Raw genomic sequence first — 25,596 nt, 5'->3', positions numbered from 1 at the left:
AAGAGCCTCATTAGATGCCCATTAGCTGCAAAACCAAGTCCAATGGCATTAAAGGCTTTGGGGGCTTAAGCCTCTGTCTCTCCTTCCAGCCTATAGTCCTCTCTAGTGTCCCCTTCCTCCTCTGTCTCTACATCTCCCCCTCCCCTGACTTAAACCTTGCTAGTTCCCCCAGGCCCAGCATAAATAGCACTTCCTGACCCTCCAGGAAGAATATGTTCCCAGCTTCTACACCTCTCCACTGGGCTTATCTCCACCCTGTCCATAGAGGTGGTCCCAGAGCCTATACCAAGGGCTTCTTAAACCTATCTCAGTATCAAATCTCTAGGGATACGATCTATAAGTAGTGATGTCCAGGCCCCAGCCCTGGAGGTTCCATCGAATGAGTCTGGATTGGAGACTAGGCATGGGGCTGTGTTAGCGCGGCCCAGGTGGCTGGGACGTGCTGAGGACTGGGCCTGCAGTCTGACCTTGAGCCTGTTGCAGTAAAAGAGGCACTGGTGTCACCTTGGAATTCCTTACCAGGTAGCTTCGCCCATAAAAGGAAATATGCATTAAAGAATTAACTCATCATTCTGGGTTGTCCACACCCAGCCCATTCCAAAGAAAGGTTTGACCCTTGACCTGCTCCTAGAAGCTAACCTCTAAGTCTTTGGTATATCCTTCCTGGCAACAATGCCCTTCTTGATCTGGGTGACTTGGGCCACTGCAGATGGTCTGTACTAGCTAACAATGTGATTTTTATGATGGGGCCCTTAGGCCACGCCATATATCAGCTTGACCTCCACAGGGGTGGGAAATTCAATGACTAAGGTCAGCCATGCAGGCAGTCAGCCATGCCTATGTGACTGAGCCACAGTAAGAACCCGGGACCCCAAGGCTTGGGTGAGCTATTCTGGCTAGCAACGCTCCATGCGTGTTGTTGGGAGAAGCAAGCACTGTTCCTGAGACTCCACTGGGAGAGGAAAACTGGAACCTTGTGTCTCATGTCTCCTGGACTCTGCCCAATGTGCCTTTCTCCTTTGCTGATTCTAATCTGGACCTTTTTGTCATAATTAACTGTATAACAGCTTTTCTGAGCTCTGAGAATGCTTCTATCAAATCGTGGAAACTGAGGCTAGTCTTGGGGTTCCTCAAACTACAGGAACCCCTGAACACCTCTGGTGAATGTGTGACAGCCCTAGATAAGTCTCCACTCACACTTTATTAAATAAGCAGACAAACAAACAAAAGGGTTTTTATTGGGGGGTCAATCACATAGGCATGGCTGATTGCCTGCATGGTTGACCTTAGTCATTCCATTTCCCAACCCATCTTTTGGGACACCCAGAGATATAATGTAACTTAACAACTGGACTCAATGTTACAAACAGGCAAATCAGACTTTTTCTGTAAAGGGCCAGACAGTAAACATTTTAGGCTTTGTGGGCCACATGGTTTCTGTTGTAAGTACTGTGCTCTGCCATTGTAGCAGAAAGTAGCACTAGATAAGCCAGAAATGAGTGGGTGTGACTGCATTCAGATAAAACTTTATTGCAAAAACAGGCAGTGGGCTGGATTGGGACTGTGGGACCTTAGCTTGCCAACCCAATTTAGGGGAATTTCACCTGAAAAAGTGTTCAGAGATTGAAGAAAACCCTACTGAGCCTATTATTTGAAAATATAACCCAAGAGTTTAAAAATAAGTTTATCCTGTGATTCCCTATTTCCGTAGATTGTAAGAGGGGACAATCATATACTTCATTTTTCAAATTGGGTCACCTTGGAGAGTGAAAGGGAGAGCTATTAATAATCATTTTGGGTCAAGAGCAACTTGGAGGCTGTGCCTAGAATATAAAGCAGCAGTTCCCACCCCTGCTGAACACTGGAACCACTTGGGAAGCTGTAAGGATCCTGGTGCCTGGGTCCCACACCCAGGGTTTCTGAAGTCACAGGTCAGGGTGCAGCCTGGGTGTCAGACATGCTGGTCTGGGCTACTGATTACCAGTTGCCTGGCCCAAGCTGAGAAGGTACCAAGGGTTCAGAGTGAACTTGGCTCTGTGTGAGTCCAGAGTGTTTCTAGACCTCTTTGGATCTTAACCCCTCTTCAAGAAGCATGAGATGACAGGGAGGCCACAGATGTGCTGGGAGGGGCGAATGCAAAGCGGGGGTGGGGTGTGTGTGGGTGTTTGTGTGAAGATACTTTGTTAGCTATTCATTGGCAGGAACAAAATATTTTTTTCCCCCTTCCTGGTGATTTCTCTTGGGGACTCCCTTCCTCCCCTCCTTGCCCCACACCTAGATGCTTCCTGTCCCTCACAGTGATGCCTGTGACCTATCAGCAGAAAACCTCCCATGGCTGCTGGGCCCGCAGTGCCTCAGCCCCATGATATGGCTGGGGAAGCCGCCAGCCACTCCTTCACCTCACAAGGTCACCTCTTCTGCACCTTATCTCCAGCCTGCTCGCCCCAGTATGCTCCTAGTACCTCCCCATCTCTCTGGCTGCCTGCTTCCCACCTTAGCTCCGGGTCTTGTCTCGGTACCTCTAATCTATACCACATATGGCCATTTAGGACCTTTCTAAAACCAGATCTACATGGCTCCTACCTCTCCAAGACCCTGCCAGGACTCATGGAGGGTACTCTGGCTGGCCCGAGGGTGCCATCCATCCCACATTTTTATTTAACTTTTATTTAACTGAATTTGTTGCCAACATTCAAAGATCTTCAGATTTCAATTAAAGCCAGATTTCCAGCTTCTTTTTAAAAAGTTTACAGGTCTGGCCATTCTGGGTCCATAGCCCAGCATGAATAGCAGTGTCTGGGCAGAAGGAGTGCCCTCTGGGCAGCCTATGCTCTTCCCACTTAACACCATCCAGACCACCCCAAGATGCTGCAGCCGGCACATCAGCCACCTGGTGTCACTGCTTGGAAATGCTGTTCTTTCTCTTACACCTGCTGGATTCAACCACTTTCACTTCCCATCAGCCCCAGCAGATGTCTGTGTTTGTGACTCCTCCTAATGCTCAAGCCTAGAGGCATCGCAGAGCCTTGCTTCAGCCTCTCTACCTTCCTGGAATGCCTTCCTCCCCCGGCTTTTCCCCCTTTAACTCTTTAGCCTTTAGGATTCCCCTGGGGGGCACACTGTGGACTCCTAGAATCCCCTGAGTGTCCCTTAATCACAAAACTTACTTCAATGTATTATAATTATCTATGATTTTGTTTCTATTCCTTCCTTTTACTAAGAGGACTCCTAAGGGCAGTGGTCTTATTTTTTTAATTCTCAGCATCTCACCCAGAATGGGCTTTTGGTTATTTATAGAATTGTCATTGAAAGAATGTAGCAGGTGCTCAAGGATGAAGGGGAAAAAATGAATGCATGAGACAGAGAATAAACAAACGTGGTTGCCAGAGAGGAGCGGGTGGGAGATGGGCCAAATGGGTGAAGGGGAGTGGGAGGTACAGACTTCTAGTTATGGAATGAGTAAGTCACGGAATGAAAGGTACAGCACAGGGAATATAGTCGATGATACTGTAATAGCATCATATGGTGACAGATGGTGGCCACGTTTATTGTGGTGAGCACAGCACAACATATAGACTTGTCCAATCACTCTGTCATACACCTGAAACTAACGTAACATTGGGGGCAACTATGAGTTTTTAACAAAAACTTAAAAATGAGTGACTGAGTGAATATATGAACAAGGAGTAACTTGTAAAGCCTTTTCTTCTGTTCCTGATGTGCACTTGAAATCACTGGGGAACAGATATTTCCTAGATGCATACTGTTACCTGGGCAAATTAATCTCTGTGCTTCAGTTTTCCCATCTGTAAAATGGAGGGATAGTCGTTATATACTTCACAGGGTGGCTGTTCACTCACGGAGTAAACAAGAGAATGCATGGCAAGTGTTAATAGTGCCTGGCCCAGAAGGTCTCCTGATGATTTAGCTCTTTTTTTTTTTTTTTTTTTTTTGACAATTTAGCTCTTATTATCTTTTTCCTCCATGAAATGGGGTGTCCTCACCCCGGTCAAGCCTGTGAGAGACAGACAGCACCACAGACAGACAGGGCCCTCTGGTCTACATCAGCCCCCAGGTTGCTGGCACCTGCTCTGTGCTCTGCTGGCAACCAGTGGAGATTTGGATTTCGTTGACCTGGGCTGTGGCCTGGGCCTCTGTGTGTTTTCACTTATTTTTTATTTTATTTGTGTGTTTGGTTTTTTTTTTTACATCTATTTTTGCAGTTTCCCATGTGAGTCTAACGATGAGGTAGGCCTGAGAATGAGGGGAGGTAAGCAGTCTGAGGGGCTGGGGAGACCTGCAGGAGAGAGCACCTCCATCAGCCTGAAGCTGAGCACTAAAGAAACTGGCTTAGGGTGGGGAAAAGGGGGTGCTGGAGTTGGGGGATGGGGTGCAGAGGGCTGTCCTGTCAGAAGAGCATTTGCAGAGAGAATGTGATGAGTGTGGGGAACTGAGAAAGGCTCAGGACGGCCAGAGGGCAGGGCAGAGGTTTGGGGAGGGACTGGAAAGAAGGCCTTATCTGACCTAAGGACCCTGAACTTCATCCTGAGAATGTTGGGGATGTTCAGAGGGTGCAGACAGGATCACACTTGCATTTTGTGAAGCTGGAGGCAAAGGGGCCTAGCTGGGAGGATGTTTCCAGAAAGGAACATGGTCCTGAAACAAGGCTATGGCCATGGTGATGGAGAATAGGGAACAGGAATGGTGGCAAATGGAAGAGATGGGAAGCAAGGATGCAGCCTAGAAGGAGAGGGGAATCTAGTGGGTTTGGGTTTAAGTGGCTGGGGAGATGGTGGGCCTGGGCAAAAGAGTTTTCCAAACTGCAGGCAAGCCTGGTGCCAGGCACTGCTAAATTTGAGACTCCCTTGGCTTTCTACATGGAGATGCTGGGTGGGTCTGTGGCTCAGAAGGGCAGACTGAGCTGGAACCTCAGGAGCCCTAGATTGGGAGGTGGACAAAATCCAGTGGGGAGAAGGTGAGCAGGAGTCTGGGAAGGAGCTGAGAGAGAAGGAAGGGGACAATGGAGGAAGAAGAGATAGCCAGGAGCAGATAGAAGTAAGCAGATACTACTAGGTAGATATGGTGACAGATGGGTGAGTCTGAGCAAAAAAGAGGCAGGTGGGCTGATCAGGGCAGAGGCTGTGGGGGCAGGAGGCTGCAATTAGGGGTCACTGAAGGGTGGATGCCAGAGACCTCCCGAGATGGGCCCCAGACCACATTCTTCCTCCTCTTCCTAAACAACTTAATTACAAATCAAGGTAGACCCTTGACCAAAGACAACACAGATCTCAGTAGGGGATGCTGATTCCCAGGAAGCAGAAAGGAAAACTTATACTTTATAAAAGCAAATAACAATAATGCTAAAGCTAGATTTTTCAAAACACCCTTTAGCCCCACCTGATTCCTGACTAGTTCATGACCATGTGGTTGGTAAACATTAAGAACAGGAGCAAAGATATACCTGTGCTTTGTATTTTGGGGAGTCAAGATGAAAGAATGGAAGACTTCCTGTCACCTTCCATGTACTCTCAAGGTGGAAAATCTTATGTTCATCTCGAATCTTGTCTCTGTAGTATAAGCCAGCATGGGTACGGTGCTAAGTTGACATGCATGCCACAAATGAATAAAGAAGCCAAGCAGCTGTTTTGGCCTTAGAGCAAATAGCACCGAAGACATTCAAGTTGATTTCATTTGGTCCTGGAGAGTGTGGTTGAAAGATCACTCAGCAAATGTGTACTGGCATCGCACAGAGAGCTATAGATAGATCTCTTCATATGGAGCTTGTGGTTTGGAGGAGGAGTCAGACATTGGTCCAATGATCCCATTAAAAAAAGCATAAAATGGTCACTGGGATGCTCTGAAGGAGAGACATAGGGTTGAGACTCTCCATCAGGGAGTCTGACATAGTCTGGAGAATCTAGGAGAGAAGTCCCGAGGAAGTGAGCTGAGACCTGAAGTATGAGTAAGAGCTAAGCAGAGGAAGAGCATTTGGGGCAGAGGGACAGCATGTGTGGAGGCCCTGTGGCAGAGTGAAAAATGGCTTGGCCTCTAATGACCAGAGACCTCTACTCCCCTTGCACGTCTAATCCATCAGCAAATTCTCTTGGTCTACATTCAGAATATACCCAGAACCCAAGCACTTGCCACCTCCTGATCCCTGCTATAGCCTCCTAATTTCTGTCCTTACATCTGCCCTTGCCCGCAACCCCATGGTCTCTTCTCAACACTCACGCTGTTAATACATAAGTCAGACCATGCCCACCTCAGCATAAAAATAGGGCCTCGTGTAATCTGGTTCCTCTGCCAACTCATCTTTCATTATCAAGGACACATCAAATTCACAGACTCTTCTGCTGGCTGTTCCTCTGCTGGAATGTTCTTTCCAAGGTACTCGTTGTTATTGATTCTTTGGGATTTTCTACACAGACAATCAGGTCATCTGGGAACAGGATCATTTTATTTCTTCCTTTCCAACCTGTAATGGTTACTTTTCCTCTCCCACTGCCAGACAGGTAGATAGGTATTTACTCAAAGGGCATGTTCTCAGGGAGCCTTCCTTGCCTACCCTACCTAGTTCTGTATTCCCTTCCCCTGCTTCCAGCCCTTGAACTCCCTCTTCCCTACCCATGTTTATTTTTCTCCATCATGTTTTTCAAAGTCTGATATACAGAACATTTTATCTGTTTATCATCTATGTTCTCTAACTAGTACATAAGCTACCTGACACGGCACATCTTCATTGCTGTCTTTCAGATCTGCAACAGAATTTAGCACACATTTAGGTGCTCAGTATTTCTGGAAAAATGACTAATTAGGCCTTTGTTAGTCCCACCATCTTTGGTAACCAGCTGTTATCTGCGAACATGCTATTCATAAGTAATGATAACAAGTGCTTAGACAAGCATTATCTTTTAAAATCCATCTTAATAATACTGGGCCTTCTACATGTGGTGCTCTGGGGCATAACCAGGGTCTTGTTACTTGTTCTGGACTTAAGGAGTGGATGTGGAGGGGCAGAGAGTTTTAAAAGTTAAAGCTGAACAGAACTTCTGACATGTAAAGAGTTTAGAAGCTATCATTTCTATCCTCACAATAAGAAAAAAATCTAAAAATCAACAACTGGAAATCAGTGGAGCTCAGAATCATTAGACAGTTGAGGTCATAGGGCAAATTGCTCCCAGAAAACTGGAGAGTCAGGTGAATACAAAGAATTAGCTTACTAGGAGCAGAAGTCTACAGCTAGACTCGATATCAGTAGACACACTAACCTGTAACTGAGTAATTGTTGGGGGCTCGGTGTGAACTAGCTTGCAGTTTTAAAACTCCAAGGGGTCTAGTTCTTTGGGGGCCCTCATACTTTTATGATTTTTAGCCCCAGGAACCCTACCAGATTCTCACTGTGAAAATCAGAGGAAAATCCAATCCTGCTTCTGGCAGTGGGAGAGAAAAAGACTGGAAAGAAAAAAATAAAACTTTCTTGTTCTCAGATGACATGACTTTATGTAGAAAATCCCAAAGAATCAACAAAAAGAACAAAAAGAAATCCTGGAACTAAAAAGCAACTATAGGGGTGCTTGTGTGGTCAGTGGTTTAAGCCTCTGCCTTTGGCTCAGGTCATGATCTCTGGGTCCCGGGATTGAGCCCCACATCGAGCCCCACATCGGGCTCTCTGCACAGCAGGGAGCCTACTTTCCCCCTCCCCCTCTGCCTGCTTCTCTGCCTACTTAGGATCTCTCTCTCTCTGTCAAATAAATAAATAAAATCTTTAAAAAAATAAAAATAAAAAGCAACTATAGCAAGGTTAAGGACACAAGTTTAGTAAACAACAGTCAATTGTTTTCCTATATGCCAGCAAAGAACAACTAGGAACTGAAATTTAAATGTAACACCATTTGCATTCACATAAAAATGGAAATACTTTATTATATATCTAACAAGATATGTAAAAGATCTGTATGAGGCAAACTATAAAACTCGGATGAAAGAAATCAAAGAAGAACTAAATAAATATTCCATGTTCATGAACAGGAAGACTTCACTACTGTTAAGATGTCAGTTCTTCCCCCAAATAAACAAAACAAACAAACAAAAAAGTTGTCAGTTCTTCCTAACTTGATCTATAGTTTCAACACAATCCCAGTCAAAATCCCATCAAGTTACTTTGTGGCTACTAACAAACTGATTCTAAAGTTTATATGAAAAGTCATAAGACCTAGAATAGCCAATACAATTTTGAAGAAAAAGAATGAAATTGGAGGACTGATGCTATCCAACTTCCTATAAAGCTACAGAAATTAAAACAGTGTGGTACTGGGGAAAAAACAAACAGATCAATGGAATGGAACTAAGAGAGCCCAGAAATAGATCCACACAAAAGGAGTCCACTGATCTTTGAAAGGAAGCAAAGGCAATTCAATAGTGTTTTTGACAAATGGTGCTGGAACAACTGGATATCACACAACAAAATGAATCTAGACACAGACTTTACACCTTTCACAAAATTAACTCAAAATGGATCATAGATATAAATGTAAAATGAAAAACTGTAAACTATTTGAAGACAATATAGGGAAAAAATCTAGATGGCTTTGGGTTTAGGAGTGAGTTTTAAGATACAATACCAAAAGCATGATCCAGGAAAGAAAAAACTGGTAAGTTGGACTTCATTAAAATTAAAAACTTCTGCTCTTCAAAAGACACTGTTAAGAGAATGAAAAGACTAGCCACAGTCTGGGAGAAAACTTTGACTGCAGAACACATATCTGATAAAGGACTGCATGCAAAATATGCAAAAGAAGTCTTAAAACTTAACAATATGAAAACAACCCAAATAAAAAATGAGCAGAAGATCTGAATACACATCTCACCAAAGAAGATATATAAGATGGCAAATAAGCATAGGAAAAGATGTTCCACACCATATGTAGTTAGGAATTGCAAATTAAAACAATGAGATACTACTACACACCTATTAGAATGGCTAAAATCCAAAATACTGATAACACCAAATGTTGGCAAGGATTTAAAGCAACAGGAACTTTCCTTCATTGCTGGTGGGAATGCAAAATGGTACAGCCACTTTGGAACACAGAATGGCAGCTTCTTGCAAAGCTAACCATATTCTTACCAAATGATCCAACAATCATATTAACCCAAATGTGTTGAAAAGTTATGTCTACACAAAAACCTGTAAGTGAATATTTATAGCAACTTTATGCATAATTACCTAAAATGAGAAACAACCAAGATATCCTCCTGTATGTGAAAAAGATAAAAACAATTGGTACAACCATACAAGGAAATATTGTTTAGTGATGAAAAGAAATGAACTATCAAGCCATGAAAAAGCGTGAAGGAAAATTAAATGCATATTGCCAAGTGAAGAAGCCAGTCTGAAAAGGCTACATTCTGTATGACTCCAACTATATGACATTCTGGAAAAGGCAAAACTACAGAGAAGTAAAAAGATCAGTGGTGGCCAGGGTTTGGGGAGAGGGGAGGGAAGGATGAACAGTGGAGCACAAATGGGTTTTTAGGACAATGAAACTCTTCTGTAAGATACTTGAATGGTGGATACTTGACATTATGCATTTGGCAAAACCCACAGAACTGTACAACACACACATTCACACAGCCCCTAACGTAAACTATGGACTTTTAAAGTTAATAAGGACATAGCTCTAGCGGTAGTAACAATGTATCACAGCAATGCATGATGGTAATAATGGGGAAAAGGGAAGCTATATAGGAACTCTGTATTTTCTGTTCAATGTTTCTGTAAATCTTAAAACTTCTCTAAGAAATAAAGCCTATTTATTAAATTTTTTTTTTTTTTTAAAGTTAAAGCTAAGTCTGCATGGAAGGAACTTTAGGCTCAGGAAAGATTTGGAGCCAAAGGATGGGGAGAATGGCACCTACCCACTAGGCTACTCCTGAAGCAAAGCAAAGGTCCCAGAGGCAGTTGAGCACTGGGAACAGACACCAGGGAGGAAGGGCTGAGGCATCTCGCAGGCACGAGCCTCTCTGCCTCCACCAGCCTCCCTCTTCCTTCTCTTTTTTATTATGTTCTCCTAGAGTATTCCGAGCAACAGCCTGGGGTCCTGGGGGTGGAGAGGAGAAGCCCAAGAGATTCCCAATTGAGACCCCTGTGCATCTACTAGTCGCCTGTCAGGACCCTCATCAACGTAGGGATGGGTTTGGGGTGGGGCGCACAGGTCTGGTTCGCCCGGCGGGAGTCCCGCTCTGAGGGGACTCGCTCATCTGGGTTTCGGTCCGTGGGGGCTGGCCCTGAATCGGGAATATGAGGGAAGTGGATAGCAACAAGTCGCTTAGTTCCCGCTCCACCTCTCAGTACGGCGCAGTAGGGGATAACCAGAAGAGGGTGCTGGTCCGACGGACCTGGGTCGGAGTTCCGACCATGGCGCCTACTGTGTTACTTTGGGCAGCTGATCCCTCTGTGCACCTCACTAACTCCTGTAAACACACGGAATCTAAGTCTCTGTTTGGAGAGGCGAGGAAGCTCTACATGGAGATTGACAGAATGAAGTGGGGAGAGACCTCGCTCGCCAGGCAGGCAGTGAGCACCGGGCAGCCGCAGGGAAGGATGCCCGGGCGAGCTTGTGCGCTCCCACCCAGGTCCGGCACCCCCCACCCCCAGCCCCAGCAGCTGCTGGCTCCCCGGGCTTCAGCCTAGGACCTCCCGCCCTTCCCAGCACTTACAGCCGTCACTCCGCTCCTCACTTGCATGCAAGGCCAAAGCAGCTCTGTCTCCTCTTCCCCACGCCGGCACGCGCTGCCCCAGCAACCGTCACTAGGGAAACCAGCAACGTCACGACCAGCGTGACGTCTCCACGTGTCTACGGAGGCCGAGGGGGCTGTGGGAGCTGGAAAAGTGACGGTGGCGTTTGTGGACCAGGTTGAGGAGGGGTGGGAATAGGGGCGGTAGGCTGAAATAGGAGTCTTGTGCCTGAAACTTTAACGTTGGCCCAGTTACCTGGTTCTGGAACATGTTTTAAAAGTTTCGTCGGCTAAACATTTTGTGCAGAGATGCACGTTCAGTTGTCCTGTAAGGGAGGTGAAAATGATCCCACCACGAAATTTAACGTATTCTGCAGGTCTTTGAAAAATGGGGGAAATTGTGTTGTGATAGTGAGTGAAAAAAGCAGGATGCAAAATAGTAATTGCTAAATTGTTTTTAAAAAGAAACAAGACTGTGAGGAACACAGAAATATTAAAAGAAAATGATTATATTTGGGTGGTGGAATTACAGTGCTGTTTTTCTTCTTGCATTTTGGGGAATTTTAAAAATAATGAATATGGGGGCGCCTGGGTGGCTCAGTGGGTTGGGCTGCTGCCTTCGGCTCGGGTCATGATCTCGGGGTCCTGGAATCGAGCCCCGCATTGGGCTCTCTGCTCAGCAGGGAGCCTGCTTCCTCCTCTCTCTCTGCCTGCCTCTCTGCCTACTTGTGATCTCTGTCTGTCAAATAAATAAATAAAATCTTTAAAAAAAAAAAGAATATTCCAACTATTTAAAAAAAATAAAAATAATGAATATGGTTTATTTTCATCGTGGAAAAAACACTTGTATGTTTGTTTTTTTAAGACACTGCCCAACCTAAATCACTACCATATTAATGGCTATGTGAAAGTAGGAGGCAAATTTCTATGAAAGGAAATGGAAGGAAGCTTTCCAAGTATTGATTCAGGCCTTTGTAATTTGAAAATGTCCAGACATCTCATAATCGATTTTCTTTCTTTTTTCCTCATAAGGCATTCACCCCATAGACATTCAGAAAGATGTGGCACCAGACCACACTTTGCAATACCAATCAGAATACTGACACTGATACTCCTATCTTATTCATGTTTCATTTGTATTCATGTTTGTGATGTAATTTGTTCTCTTCAATTTGACAACATGAGTAGGATTTTGTACACACCACCACAGTCAGGACACTTCATTCACCACAAAGATCCCTCTCTTCGAGGATTATAACCACATTCACATCCCTCTCTCACCTCCCAGTCCCTAAACCCTGGTAACCATTCATCTTCCTTTTCTAAATGTTGTCATTTCAAAAACTTTATGCAAATATACAATATCTAACTTTCAGGGATTGATTTTTCTTTCTTCTTTTTTTTTTTTTTTACTCAGAGAAATTCTCTGGAAATTCATCCAAATTATTGTGTGTGTATCAATAATTTGCTCCTTTTCATGGCTGGGTAGTTTTCCATGGTATGGACATGCCAGTTTGTTTAATCATTTACCCACTGGAAGGCTTCTGGGTTGTTTCCAGTTTGGGGATACTATGAATAAAGCTGATAGGAACATTTATGTACAGTTTTTTTGTGTGAACCTAAATTCTCATTTCTCTGGGATAAATGCCCAAGAGTGCAGTTGTATGGCAACTGCATGTTTAGTTCTATAAGAAACAGCCAGGGGCGCTTGGGTGGCTCAGTGGGTTAAAGCCTCTGCTTTCAGCTCAAGTCATGATCCCAGGGTCCTGGGATTGAGCCCTACATCAGGCTCTCTGCTTGGCTGGGAGCCTGCTTCCTCCTCTCTCTGCCTACTTGTGATCTCTGTCAAATAAATGAATAAAATCTTAAAAAAAAAAAAAGAAAGAAAAGAAACAGCCAACCTGTTTTCTAGAGTGGGTGTACCATTTCACATTCCCACCAGCAACTGTACATTGAGTGACCCAGTTTCTTGCCAGTATTTGATGAATTTTCTATTTTGTGTTAGCCATTCTAATAGGTATGTAGTGACACCTCATTGTGGTTCTAATGTGCATGTTGGGTGATGATATAGAGCATTTTTCTTATTTGCTTGTTATCTATCATTTTTGGTATTCATGTCTTTTGTCCTATATCTGTAGAATTTTGAGAATTCTCTGTATATTCTAGATACCAGTCCTTCGTTGGATATGTGGCTTGTAAATATTTCCTTCCAATCTGTAGCTTGTCTTTTAATTTTCTTTGAATGGGCTTTCGCAGAACAAAAGGTTTTGGTTTTGATGAAGTCCATTTTATCAATCTTTTGTGGATCATTTAAGAACTCCTTGCCAAAAACAAAATAAACAAACAAAAAACCCCTTGTCTAGCTCTGGATCCCAAAGATTTTTCCCTATGATTTTCTAAGTGTTAGATTTTTATGTCACAATTTACCTTGACATAATCTTTGCATGAAATGTAAAGTTGAGGTTGTGGTTACCCCCAACCTTCGGCTTATGGATGTCCAATTGCTACAGCACCATTGTTGAAAGGTAGCCTTCCTCCATGGAATTGCTTTTGAACCTTTGTCAAAAATCAGCTGAGCAAACTCAACAACAAAACAACCTAATTTGAAAATAGGAAAGGACTTGAATGAATTCCTCAAAAAAAAAGATGGCCAACAAGCATATGGAAAGATGCTTAACATCACTACCCTTTAGGGGAATACAAATCAAAACCACAGTGAAATACCACTTCATTAGCATGACTACCAAAAAAAAAAAAAAAAAAAAAAAGGAAAATAACAAGTGCAGATCAGGATGAGGAAAGCAACCCTTATGCACTGCTAGCGGGGTATAAAATGGTAAAGCTTCTATAGAAAAGTCTGGCAGTTCCTCAAGAACTTAAACATAGGATTATATGATCCAGGAATTTCACTTCTGGGTATAGAACCAAAATATGAAAGCAGGAACTCAAAGAGATATTTGTACACCAATGTTCATAGAAGCACTATTCACAATAGCCCAAGGTGGAAACAACCCAAGTGTCCATCAACAGATGAATGGATATACAGAATGTGCTCTATCCATACAGTGGAATATTATTTGGCCATAAAAAAGAAATTCTGACATGCTGCAATATAGATGAGCCTTGAAAATATTATGCTAAAGTGAAATGAGCCAGACATAAAAGGACAAATATTATATAATTCCACTTATATTAGGTACCTAGAAAAGGCAAATACATAAAGAGTAGAAGAGAGGTTGCCAGGGGCCGGGGAAAAGGGAAACTGGATTTATTAAAGGGTATTAAGTTTCTCTTTGGCACGATGACAAGGTTCTGGAGGCAGATGGCGTTAACAGTTGCACAGCATTGTCAAGTGTACTTTGTGCCACTGAATTGTACACTTAAGGTTAAAATAGTAAACTTTGTTGTGTATATTTTACAATAAAATAAAAAAATCAGTTGCACCGATGTGTGTGGACCTAACTGCTTCTTTTCCTAATCCCTCAATTAGGTCTTTCCCATAGCTCCAACTTTAAAGCGGGACTTTTATCCATGCTTATTTATTTTTTAAAAGATGATCATAAGGTCACCAAATAGATTTTCCCTCACTGGAATTATATGCACTGCCCTACAAAGAAATATAACATAAGCAGTGATCCTATTCTTACTATGAGAAGCAAAATTGAATTGAATAAATGATCAGAAGAAAGAATTCTCTGACATTAGTCAAGTCACAAACCTCAATTTTCTTAAAATAACAATAGTACTCTTATAACCATGACAATCAAATAGGTCATGAAAGTGTTTTGTAAACTGTGAAATGCTCTTCAGGTTTATTATTACATATTTTGCTGCTTTGTGTCAAAATGGGAGCAAGCTTTGCTGCAGCTTAAAACTAAGGCGCCATTTGGCTCTACACATTTCAGACCTCTCCACTTATGGACTTCAACTTTGCAGGTCCAAAATCTAATTTGGTCATTATACCATAAATGTCTACTGGGGCTAGACTTAACAGCAGTCATGGCATTAAGTGATTGACATATAAACCAGAGCACTAAGCCACTAGTTTACATTAGGGAATTGTGACCCATATCCAGAGCCTCTCCCTTCCCAGAATCAAACACCCACAAAGCCAAGCGACATTGGAAAGATATTCTGAGCATGGATTCAGAGCAAACAGAGGCAAACTGCCTTGAGATATTTTTGACCCAGTGTTAAGCCTTATAAAAATATTCCTCATAATCAGGAACCCCTCCCCCCTCCAAGAGACAAAAATTGTTCGTTTTCACCAGGGGCAAGATCCTTCTTGCTGGAAGGTGCTAAATATACGTCAGTTCCACCTCAACTCACCATGGATTTGGGCTTTCTTTGCTGGTTTTCAGCCTCTAACAGACCCCTCCCAGTACACTTTGTGTTTTAGTGTAACACCATTTTGGCTACAGTCAAGTCTTATTTTATTCATGGTGCTATTTCATCTAAAATGTGTTTGTACATATGGGGATCTCACTCATCGTATGTTGATCTTATTAGAAAACTCAAATGTTCTGCCAAGATTCAGTAGTCCTTAGTTCCAAGGGACCTCTCTGATGGATGAGATCTACCTTGGCTCTCCTCCTAGCCTTCAGCATAATGGACTGGTCATTATATTTTACTCAAAATTTCTCAATTTCACTCTTGGCTCATATCATGGTTTTTCAAAACACTTGGATGAGTTACCTGGTGTCAGGAATTCTTGGTTTCTCCCTGTTGATTAGGTTCCCAGTGCCTTGAGTACATATTAGTTTTTTATTTTACCAGCTTCACAGTAAAGACCATTTATATAGAGAATTCATTCACCTTTCTTCTCATAAAGGCCACAACAAATACTGAGAATTTTCATAAATGAAGAAATCTGAGGACAAAGCAGCTGTGGCACATTGGAAAAAAAACACTGGACTTAGGACCTGAATAGGGAAGGAATGCATGTGTGTGTGATGGAAGGTGGAAATGAAGGTAAGACTTCTATTTCTTGAATAGTTATTACTGTATGTACCTTCTTTATCTACCTTCCCTTCCATCATGCAGTTTCTCCATGTGACCAAGGCTCTAGGTTTGTGCTCTGCCACTTTTCAATTTTATGTATTTGAGTAAATTAGTTTTCCTTGTGGATAAAGTCAGGGTAATATGTACTTCAGCGTCTTTTTGTGGGGAACTAGAAGAGTACTGAAGTGTTTACTATACAGCAAAGCAGCACACAAAAGTATTGTTTTTTTCTTACAAAAGTGTTGTCTTAGGCATTTACAACTCATTATGGGAAGATATGAGAAAAGGGAAAGTTCACTGTGGCCTACAAGAGTTCAGAGAAGCTTTACAAAATAGAATTTGGGGTGGGTCTTTATGATGTGCATTTTAATTATCTGGGAATGGGGAAAGGGAACACTCAGAAAACCAGTGGCACAGGAGCAAAGGTGTTGGGGGCAGTGGAGAGCACAGGGCTTTGGCACTCCTGAAGTAGGTCACAGGACAGGAGATGAAGGGCCTACATTTAAAGTAGTAGCAACAGGTGGAAAAAGACAAATCTGTTTATGAAAACCTGGCAGGTTTGGTGAGTGGTTTAACAGTGATAACACAGGAGAAAGTAAAGACATTTCTAAGAGTTTGAGGCCAGAGGGTCAGAGGGAGGTGGAGGTTGTCAGTGACAGAGATGGGTGAGCCAAGGGGCACCAGTGGGGAAGACAGTAAGTACAGTTATGTGCAGGCTGAGTTTAGGTACAGCCATGAAAGGAAGGATGGCATCTCCTCCTCACATTGTGAAATTTTTGTCTGTGACACTTCAGTTACACTGGAGACACGAAAAAAACCAAATACCATTATACGCAGCTCAGAATACTAGAGAGGACCTGTTAACTGAGTTCCTCTGAAGGGATCATGTGGACACTGACCTCCAAACTAGAATTATGACTGCTGAATTTAGGGAAAAAAATTTCTAATGTATACCTTGCTAAAAGAAAATTCTTTATTTCAAAGAGGATCAGGTATATAAATAGTAATTGGCAATTCTATCATTTGACACAGGAGAACTTTAAAATACCTTATTCATTCAGCTTTGTTCTGGCCTAGTAGGTATATTATGATGCGCTGTAGATGTACATAGAGATAGAGCCTAAATTTCAAGTTCCTGAAACTCTCCAAGTAGCATTTCCTCATCTGTGAGGCAAGAGGGTTGCCCTAACTGATGCACTACTCCAAAATCCTGACAGAGAAGCCGTGTACTTTGAAGATTTCAGTTCCAACTCTTACCACCAGATGTCACTGTTGCTCATCAAAAATAGGGAACTTCTGGGGACTGACTCAAATGCAAAAAAACAAAACCTATTTATTCCCATTAAACAAATATTTATTGAACATTTATATGAGACAGGCACTAGTGCCAGGTGCTCTGAATGAAAAGGATCATCATGGCCTCAAATATACTAAAGGAGAGGGGCGCCTGGGTGGCTCAGTGGGTTAAGCCTCTGCCTTCGGCTCAGGTCATGGTCTCAGGGTCCTGGGATGGAGCAGGGAGCCTGCTTCCCTTCCTCTCTCTTTCTGCCTGCCTCTCTGCTTACTTGTGATCTCTGTCAAATAAATAAAATCTTAAAAAAAAAAATACTAAAGGAGACATGGAAGCAATCACACATCAATGCCCCAATAACATAGAAACATTAAGCCAAGGAATCAAACTCTCAGTGAAAATCAACATACCATCTCTTTAAGGTACAATATCGCTTCCTGAGGGGTACCTATCTCTGATTCCAAACCTGGGTTAAGTGTCGCACCCCCCCATCCACCACGCTGGATGTTATTGCTGCTACCTCTCCCTAGCATTCAACAGGCTTTCTATAATCACTTAATGGCGGCCTTCCCCAAGCTTACCACAGTACCGACTGGCGTAGCAGTCATTTGTAGAGTTTCCTTCCACATCAGGTGCTGTGCTAAGATCCTTACAGTCACCACTGCATTTTACCATCCCTCTCAGCCACTAATATTGCCCCCATCTTACAGATGACTTGGGTAATAGGTGGCAGAGCTGTGAACCCAGGACTGACTTAATAACATGTAATATCACAACCACCTAAGCCACTTTTAAGAACTTCATTATCTGATGCCAATCTATTCATCCAGCTAATTTACCACTCTCTTCCTTGAATGAGCAACCCCACCTTTAATTACATAATGCTCAGTACCCTTCCAACACTTTGCTTTTGTTTGCCCTATCCTCTGGCAATGGCCCAGGCCAACTTCTCTCAAATGAGTATTTATTTGGTTTAACAAATCAGTAATATACTCATCTGTTAGAACAATTTTCTGAAAATTGTTCCCAAATTTGTTCTACAGAAGGCTTATCCTTCGTGAAACAATTGCTAGGACTGCCTACCAGGATCTCCTATCAGGTCTATTGGAACCTGAGAAAATAGTTCCTAGTAATAGTTTTTATTTTTAAAGCATTTTTCAGACTCATATAATGACCTATAAGCTATATAGGACTGTAGAAATTACCTAGCTCACCTTCTCATTTTATACCTAAGATTGAGAAAACTCGGATTTAATCCAAGTTTAAGAGTCAGTGGTGAGTCAAGACCATGCTGTAACCTCTTGCCTAACTTTATTAATTTATGGTAACTGTGGCCACTCAATTTCATAAAGGCCATCATTTCTAATACCTGTTGGCATCTATGATTTGACTGCCCAGGTTCTAGTCCCAAACCTACAACCCTCTCTAGCTTTGTAACCCTGGGTTAGATATTTACACTCATGCCTCAGTCTCCTCCTCTGTCAAATAAGGATAATTCCTACCTCTTAGGACTGTTAGTAAATCTAAATGACATTATACATGAAAAGCACTTAGAATAGTGTGTGGCACATAGTAAATACTCAACAGATATTAACGATTATTCCTGTTTGATAAATATACTTTAACCATAGTTCCTACCAAAGGTACACAACATTTTCTTTTTTTCTTGGAACTTAATCCTTGTTTTACTAAGGAATGACTGATTTTTTTCCAAATTGAAATAAATACAAGGCAATTGATATGTTCACCTTCTTTACTAACACTACATTTACCATGTTATCACCATGGAATGTAAATTTAGGTTAGACAAGAAAATTTCACAAATTTAATAAAGCATTCTAGAGTATACCAAAGTTTGTGTATTATGTCTGACCAAACTACCTTGCGAATAAATCATCAATCACTTCAACTATAGGTAATTTGTTAACATTTATGATTCTTACAGAGAAAATAAACAAGCTTCATACATTTAAAAAAGTGTTTTTCACTTAATCTTTGCATAGTACTTAAAATACACATTTCAACATTTAAAAATTATCCTAATACCAAAGCAGCATAAATATAACTGCAATTACAAAAAAAACTAAACTGGGATCCACAGTTAGGTTATTCTCATGTTTACAAGTATGATTCTGAAATAAATACTACTTCTAAACAGCTCTTTATCGGCTTTTTAGGTTTGGTTTAAATAAACATATTTTAGGTTGTGGGGAAGCTTACTATATTCCATGCACTGTTCTGAAAGGATTAAGAGCCAACCAGTCCTAAAAACTAAAGTACCCAATCAATCTGCAAAATAGGCAGAAAAAAATTAAATGGAATTCCTACATAACATCAAAAGCATGTTTTGATACTAGAATCAAATCAGCAACTAGGAGTACTTCAGGATTGGCACACTGTCCTCTTTATAACTGATTTTATCACAAGAGTTTAAGGAGGAGCATATTTTACCACTGTCCAGTCCATTTAAAAGTGACACGTTTCTTCTTTTGTGCTAATGTGACTCCCCTGAATGACCTAGCGAGTTGACTGGTCACTAGTAATTTGGTAACCAGGCAAATCAAGCCTGCAAGAAAGGAAGCCAATACTTAAACTACTGTATTATTTGACCCATTCAAATGATTCATTTTCAACATAAACATATAAACTCAATATGAGATGCCTAACTAAAGCAAACACCACCAACAAAACCGAGACAGCTTCTCTTCTTCTAAGGTTTAGGCTTTGCCCAGAATTCCTTATACATGGAATACCCCATACCTAAAGAAAAAAAAAAGTAGTTAAACATTTAATATTTTCCATGATATTAAGAAAACGGAAAACAGTTCATAAAATAGCTAAAAGTAGCACCTTGCTAGCATGCAATATTTACAAGGGGAACAAGATCCCAGGCTGTTTATATTCTTGCCTTCTTTATTTAAATTTCTGAAATTCTTTTTATATAGGTTCCCAGTAGCTCGAGGCTAGTGTGACTACTTCAGACTACTGAAATATTTGTCTTAAAGAACAATTAATATTTATCTTACAACTTTAAAAGGAGTTACTCTTGCCATGTAATGTAAGTAAAGCCAACAAAATTATAAAGCCAATAAAAGACTGTAATACCTACATTAAAAAAACATTTTCTGGGGCACCTGGATGACCCAGTCAGTTAAGCATCTGACTCTTGATTTTGGCTTAAGCATAATCTCAGGGTCCTGAGATCAAGCCCCATGTTGGTCTCCCCATTGAATGTGGAGGCTGCTTAGATTCTCTCTATCCCTCTCCCTCAACCTGTCTCACCCCCTTGGGCTCTAAAAAAAACCAATAAATTTTTCCACTTTCAAAAGTTCAATAAAATAATAGTCATATGTCATATGTCTCTTCCAGATAATGGCTCTTACTACCAACCCTATTTACATATTTAGACCCTAATAAAATTATAAGTTCTATGATGGACAGAACGGCCTTTTTTTATCTTTAAGACATGTAAAACAAATAAAACATTTACTGTATCAGACAGTAAAAACTGTGTCACTAATTGAACTACCTTTATTAATACAATTTTTATGCAAAAAATATAAGTGACATTTCAAACTATTTCAAAGTCAGCTAAAAGTACCTACCTTGATTTATAAAATCTATTAATGCAAATTAGAAACGTGAAAATTTCCTCTAAGAACCTACCAAGAGTCATTGCTCCCACAACAAAGCCTTGGGCTGCCACACGCATGTGGATCAAGTGAACAGACATTTTAGTATTTCCCCTGCTCTTCAATTTATATAATCCATATGCAACAATTGCTGCAAACCCGGCCATTCCTGTAACACAAAGTGTCACAAGTATGTCATTACATGGGGTCAGGGAAGCAAGATGACTTTACTATCAATCAATGTAAACCTCTACTATTTTTACAAAGATGTTCTATTGAGACCATTAATTAACTAACACACAAATTGAGTTTTTAATTTTCCCTCTTAAAATCCAAAACCCATAATTGGTAGTAAACAGTAGCAGATTCAGGAAGTTAAGATTATCTTCAAATTGTGGGCTGTGCAGACAGTAAGATGCTTTAAGAGTGCCAAGGGAACTCTTCCTCTCAGTCCTATTTCCTCCCCTGAGAGGAATCAGTTAACATAGCAGAGACTGTAATAAACCATAACTGTGAGGTTAAGCTTTTTTATTGAGCCTTGTTGAGTCCTTCTAGCAAATCACTGAGACTGAGGGTGGTCATGGGGTCCCCCAACACATTCACTGAAATGAGAGTCAATAAATGAAGGCTGAAGACACACAGAAGAATTTTTATAGACAGTGTTGTATCAAGGCAATCTTACATATTTCAACAACATAGGAACAAAATATATGAAAACAAATGCTTTCAGGATGTGCCTGGTGAATGAGTTGACCACACTTCTACTGATTTATAGCTTACAACAAACTGATTATTAGAACATCAAAGTCAAACTTACCAATGGGAACAAACGGTGCCTCTCTAGCTTTTCGGATAAGTTTAGATCCCTGATCTTCATCATATGAAGAAAGAGAAACATCTGTGCCGGTTGACATAGTGGCTGAAGAATCCTCCTGAAAGAGAATTTCCAGGAAGTTCTACAATTAAAAGCATCTTGAACACTGAATGGCTGGATGTACTTAAAATGCTCCTACTTTCCACCTAAAAACCTGGTATGTTGTCCATGAAGTTTAGAAAGTATTTTTTAGAAATTAACTTTTAACCTGTAGCTACCTTTAGGAAGAATTGTATTTATCCCCCCCCCCATTGTTTTTATGTTCATCCCATACAACCAATTCCTTTTTATTTATTTATATTTAAGTAGGCTCCACACCCAGCATGGAGCCCAAGGTGGGGCTTGAACTCACAACCCTGAGATCAAGACCTGAGCTGAGATCAAGAGTCAGATGCTTAATTGACTGAGCTACAGGGCACCCCAACCAATTCCTTTTTGGCAGCACATTGCTGATAACAGTGAAAGTTTTGTTTTGTTCTTTTAAGATTTTATTTATTTATTTGACAGACAGATCACAAGTAGGCAGAGAGGCAGGCAGAGAGAGAGAGAGGAGGAAGCAGACTCCCTGCTGAGCGGAGAGCCCGATGAGGGACTCCATCCCAGAACCCCAGGATCATGACCTGAGCAGAAGGCAGAGGCTTTAACCCACTGAGTCACCCAGGCACCCCAAATTTTTTTTAATTGAAATAACTTTTGTCTTGCTTTCTCAAATAAATAAAATCTTAAAAAAAAAATAAAGCTTTTATTTTAAATACTATTGTTAGAAATGCCTCTTTTTAAGCATAATTTATGTTCAATTGAACATAATATAGCCTTTTGGGTTGTTTTTTTTTTTAACCTAGGGTTATCATTTTTAACATCACTGCAGCAAAAAAACGATCCTCAGGACCTTCTTAATGAATGAATGTCTCCTAAGCTTCAGCTCGACTTTCCTTTACATACCTTACATTCCCTGGACCTCCCTCTTAAAACTCTCTACCTTCTTTTATAGAGACCAAAGACTCCATTCTCCCTTTTTCAGTCATCTCCTTTTACACCTATTTAACAGGTGTTTCATCACAATGAGAAAATAACAAAGTCAGTTTCACCTTAGTCAAAATAAATATGTATATACTTCCCTCTTCACTGAGCTGATTTAAACTGCCTGTAAATGTTACCCATAGATAAAAGAAGGGAGTCAAACACATGTTAAGTGTACAAGTCTGATTAGTGTCAGTTACAATAACTTCAAAAGGCAATTGCCTATCCCACTACCCATGTAACATCTTACCTTCACTTCTGGGTTTCTTCATGTGCATCACGCATCATACTCCCTTCAATAACCACTCTCATTCAACACTTTGCTATTGCGGGGGTGTGAGCCATAGGTAAGACCCTCAAAGAAAAGTCAACTCTAGAGGGCGGTGTACTGCTTAGTTTGAAAAGTGAAATCATCCTTCTGAGCCCCCATCCCCATTGGGAAGAATCCAATTCTATCATCTGACAAAGAAATCCTTAATCCCAGGACCCTGAGATCATGACCTGACCTGAAGGCAGAGGCTTAACACACTGAGCCATCCAGGTGCCCCAGGAATTATCTTTAAAAACAAGAAAGTCAGTGGTCTTTCCTCTAATCCCTCACATCTGGATCAATAAAATTTTCAACAGGTCCGTGGAGCAAAAGTCTTTTCTCCCTCCTTCAGGAAGACAGAGGATGGCAGTCTCTTTCCTGTACATATATGAAAAGAAAATCCACTCATCTCCAGTCCTCACCTATGATACAGAATCTAAAGTTTGTATGAGTAGGTCATCTGATCAGATTTTCAGAAAGTAATCCTTAGAGTAAGAATAAGGGTGTGGGGGTAACCATGTGGTCATTATTTGCTTTCAGTGACTAAAGATAACCTGTCTCTGATGGAGAACACCCTGTGGCACACTTAAAGACAAAAGAGGGATATAAAAAGTCCAACACTCACACCACAGATTAAACTATAATTCAAATTCTATTTCTCTACCTAACATACATATATTCACAACACTCCTTGCATATAAAATTTGGTAATTCTCTTCCTAATTACCATCTGACCCAAGCATTCATGATTTGCAGCCATACAAATGGAAAATGGCTAACTTTTAAAAGTACCAGGATCAGTAACTAAGAATCATATAATTTGATAACAACCAGATGATTAATCCATGCCAATAGCCTAATTTTACAGAAGGAAAGGGGTTATATGAATTGTTCAACACCAAGAATATATCTCTGGCCGGCAAGGATTAGAACCCAGATCTCCTAACACACAGTTCAGAGTTCTTCTAACTGACAGTATATTGCCAAAGCACCAATCTTATGATGCTGATAATACACTTAATCTGAAAAAGATTAAAATTCATTTCTTAACAGAAGCCTGCATTTCTTTCTTTCAATTGTAAAAAATATGCAAGTCATGCCTAAAATTATATGGAACTTCCTTCCCTAGTGACTTAACTCACCCACCAATTTCAACTGTGCTTTGAATAGACCTTTTTCACTCGCGCCACTTCTAGGTTTTCCTTTATTTTAATTTTCTCACCTGCCCATTGCAACCGACCCAGATCTCTATCAAAAAGTTGAACAGGTACAAAAACAGGCATCAATGATCAGATGATATTCAAAGCCAGTTTGAAAACACTAAATATTCCCTAAACTTAGTAAGATACTACTGCAGACCTTTCCAAATGCATGGGAACTTAGAAAAGACCTCAGGGAGGATGAGCTGTCCAGCGTGAAGTGATGTAACAGACTGAAGGATCTTCACAGCCTGTCATTTTGGTCACAGGAACTACTAACAACAAGGGCTTCAAATTCTGGTTTTCCATCCGTCACCTGTCAGCTTGTTTAAAATGGGTGCAAAGGCCCCACCCTGGAGATTCTGATTCAGAGGGTATGGAGCAGGGGACCCAAGGAATCTGTATTTTTAGAGGCCCCCTTCGATTGATTCTGGGGCACAAGGAAGTAACAGATGCCCTGGGATACAGGACTCAAACTTGTGTGTCATGCTGGGGCCTGATGCCGCTTCGATCTGTCTGAACTTTTCCATCCAAACCGGTCAAACTCGAAAGTGCCTGCGTGCTTCTGGAAGCATAAATCCTGCGGTGGGGATTACCCCACAGAGGGAACTAGCTGCAGCCCGCACCCGTGATGGAAGGGAGAAAGGCGAGTAACACCGCCGAATCATTTCAGCGGCTCCCAATCTAAACCCGCGCTCTGTTTTCCCCATCTCTCACTGGCTGGCTTAGCTTTCAGGATGAAATTTAAATTCCGTCACAGATGCAGATGCTTCCTACAGGGCCTGAGGCCTTCTTACCGTCCCCGGGTAGGACAGGGTCGCCCAGCGTGGGAGGAAACCCGCGGTTCGGGAGAAGAGTAAGGTGGTGTGGTTTTACGCCCTCAACCTTTCGAACCGCCCCACCCCCTGTCTCCTCGCGTGACCTTGTCTGGACTCCAAGGCCGGAGCGCTCGCCCTCCCAAAACCCTCCTCACTCACCGCGCGGGCCGGCTCTCCGGAAGGCTCCCGGCTTCGGGAACTATCCGCGTTACCGGCTCCCTGAGGTCGGCCCCAGCCCCCTCCATGGCTCTCTCGTTACCGCCCCCTCCGCGAGTCTTCCTTCTCGGCCACGATTCACTCCACAAGCTTCTATTTCATCCCCTCACCGGACAGGCCGTGAGACACCCCCCCCCCCAAATTTCCCTGAACCACGAGGTCGGGCCCGAGACCCGCCAATTTCTACTTTCCCCCTTCAACCCGGCCATCGCCCCCCTCCTTCCAGCCCCGTGGCCCCCATCACTCCCAAGGCGCGCTCGGCGAAGCCAAGCGCTGCCGCACTTCTTCCCGCCCCACGGTCGCGTAGCCTCCGCTCCCAGGACTCCCTCAATCTTCACATACCTACAGGGACAGGACTCAGGCTCCAACTGGTTTCTGGCTCTCACCCACGCTCGCCGTCCAGCCGGCTTCTTCTCGTCCCGCCCACACCAAGCCCTAGCCAATAAGAAGCCAGCGCCCGGCAGACGAGTGTCCCGGTGGGTGCGTGCGTGTGCGGGG

The 25,596-nt window shown here is 42.1% G+C and overlaps 2 protein-coding genes across 6 annotated transcripts in view; both read right to left on the bottom strand.

Annotated features, from left to right (window-relative positions):
- CCDC13 (coiled-coil domain containing 13) overlaps window positions 1-10,806 on the bottom strand; it is a 53,113-nt gene extending 42,307 nt beyond the window's left edge. For all 3 annotated transcript variants that reach the window (XM_047739265.1, XM_047739278.1, XM_047739275.1), the window contains exon 1: window positions 10,720-10,806. The gene's annotated coding sequence lies outside the window, so the exon portion shown is untranslated. The remainder of the gene's footprint in view (window positions 1-10,719) is intronic.
- Window positions 10,807-18,768: 7,962 nt separating this feature from the next.
- On the bottom strand, window positions 18,769-25,590 carry HIGD1A (HIG1 hypoxia inducible domain family member 1A). 3 transcript variants are annotated; one of them, XM_047739333.1, is made up of 4 exons: window positions 25,441-25,590; window positions 21,479-21,593; window positions 20,696-20,830; window positions 18,769-19,789 (listed from the first exon to the last, which is right to left on the bottom strand). In XM_047739333.1, the coding sequence occupies exons 2-4, from the start codon at window positions 21,573-21,575 to the stop codon at window positions 19,740-19,742; spliced, it is 282 nt and encodes a 93-aa protein (XP_047595289.1). In that variant the 5' UTR covers window positions 21,576-21,593; window positions 25,441-25,590; the 3' UTR covers window positions 18,769-19,739. The 3 variants fall into 3 exon arrangements, with proteins under 3 accessions (XP_047595289.1, XP_047595300.1, XP_047595307.1); XM_047739344.1 differs by having other exon boundaries at window positions 21,479-21,590; window positions 25,441-25,579; XM_047739351.1 differs by having other exon boundaries at window positions 25,445-25,480.
- Window positions 25,591-25,596: the final 6 nt, after the last annotated feature.

This window comes from Lutra lutra, chromosome 1 (genome assembly GCF_902655055.1).
Source record: "Lutra lutra chromosome 1, mLutLut1.2, whole genome shotgun sequence".
Classification (NCBI taxonomy): domain Eukaryota; kingdom Metazoa; phylum Chordata; class Mammalia; order Carnivora; family Mustelidae; genus Lutra; species Lutra lutra.
Note: the sequence above shows the minus strand (reverse complement) of the source record. Positions and strands in the feature narration are given on the sequence as shown.

Coding starts and splice junctions, on each gene's coding strand:
- HIGD1A (XM_047739333.1), bottom strand. CDS start 21,575: ATGTCAACCGGCACAGATGTTTCTCTTTCTTCATATGATGAAGATCAG. Junction 20,831..21,478: donor GGCACCGTTTGTTCCCATTG/GTAAGTTTGACT, acceptor TTTGTGTTACAG/GAATGGCCGGGTTTGCAGCA. Junction 19,790..20,695: donor TGTGGGAGCAATGACTCTTG/GTAGGTTCTTAG, acceptor TTTTTTCTTTAG/GTATGGGGTATTCCATGTAT.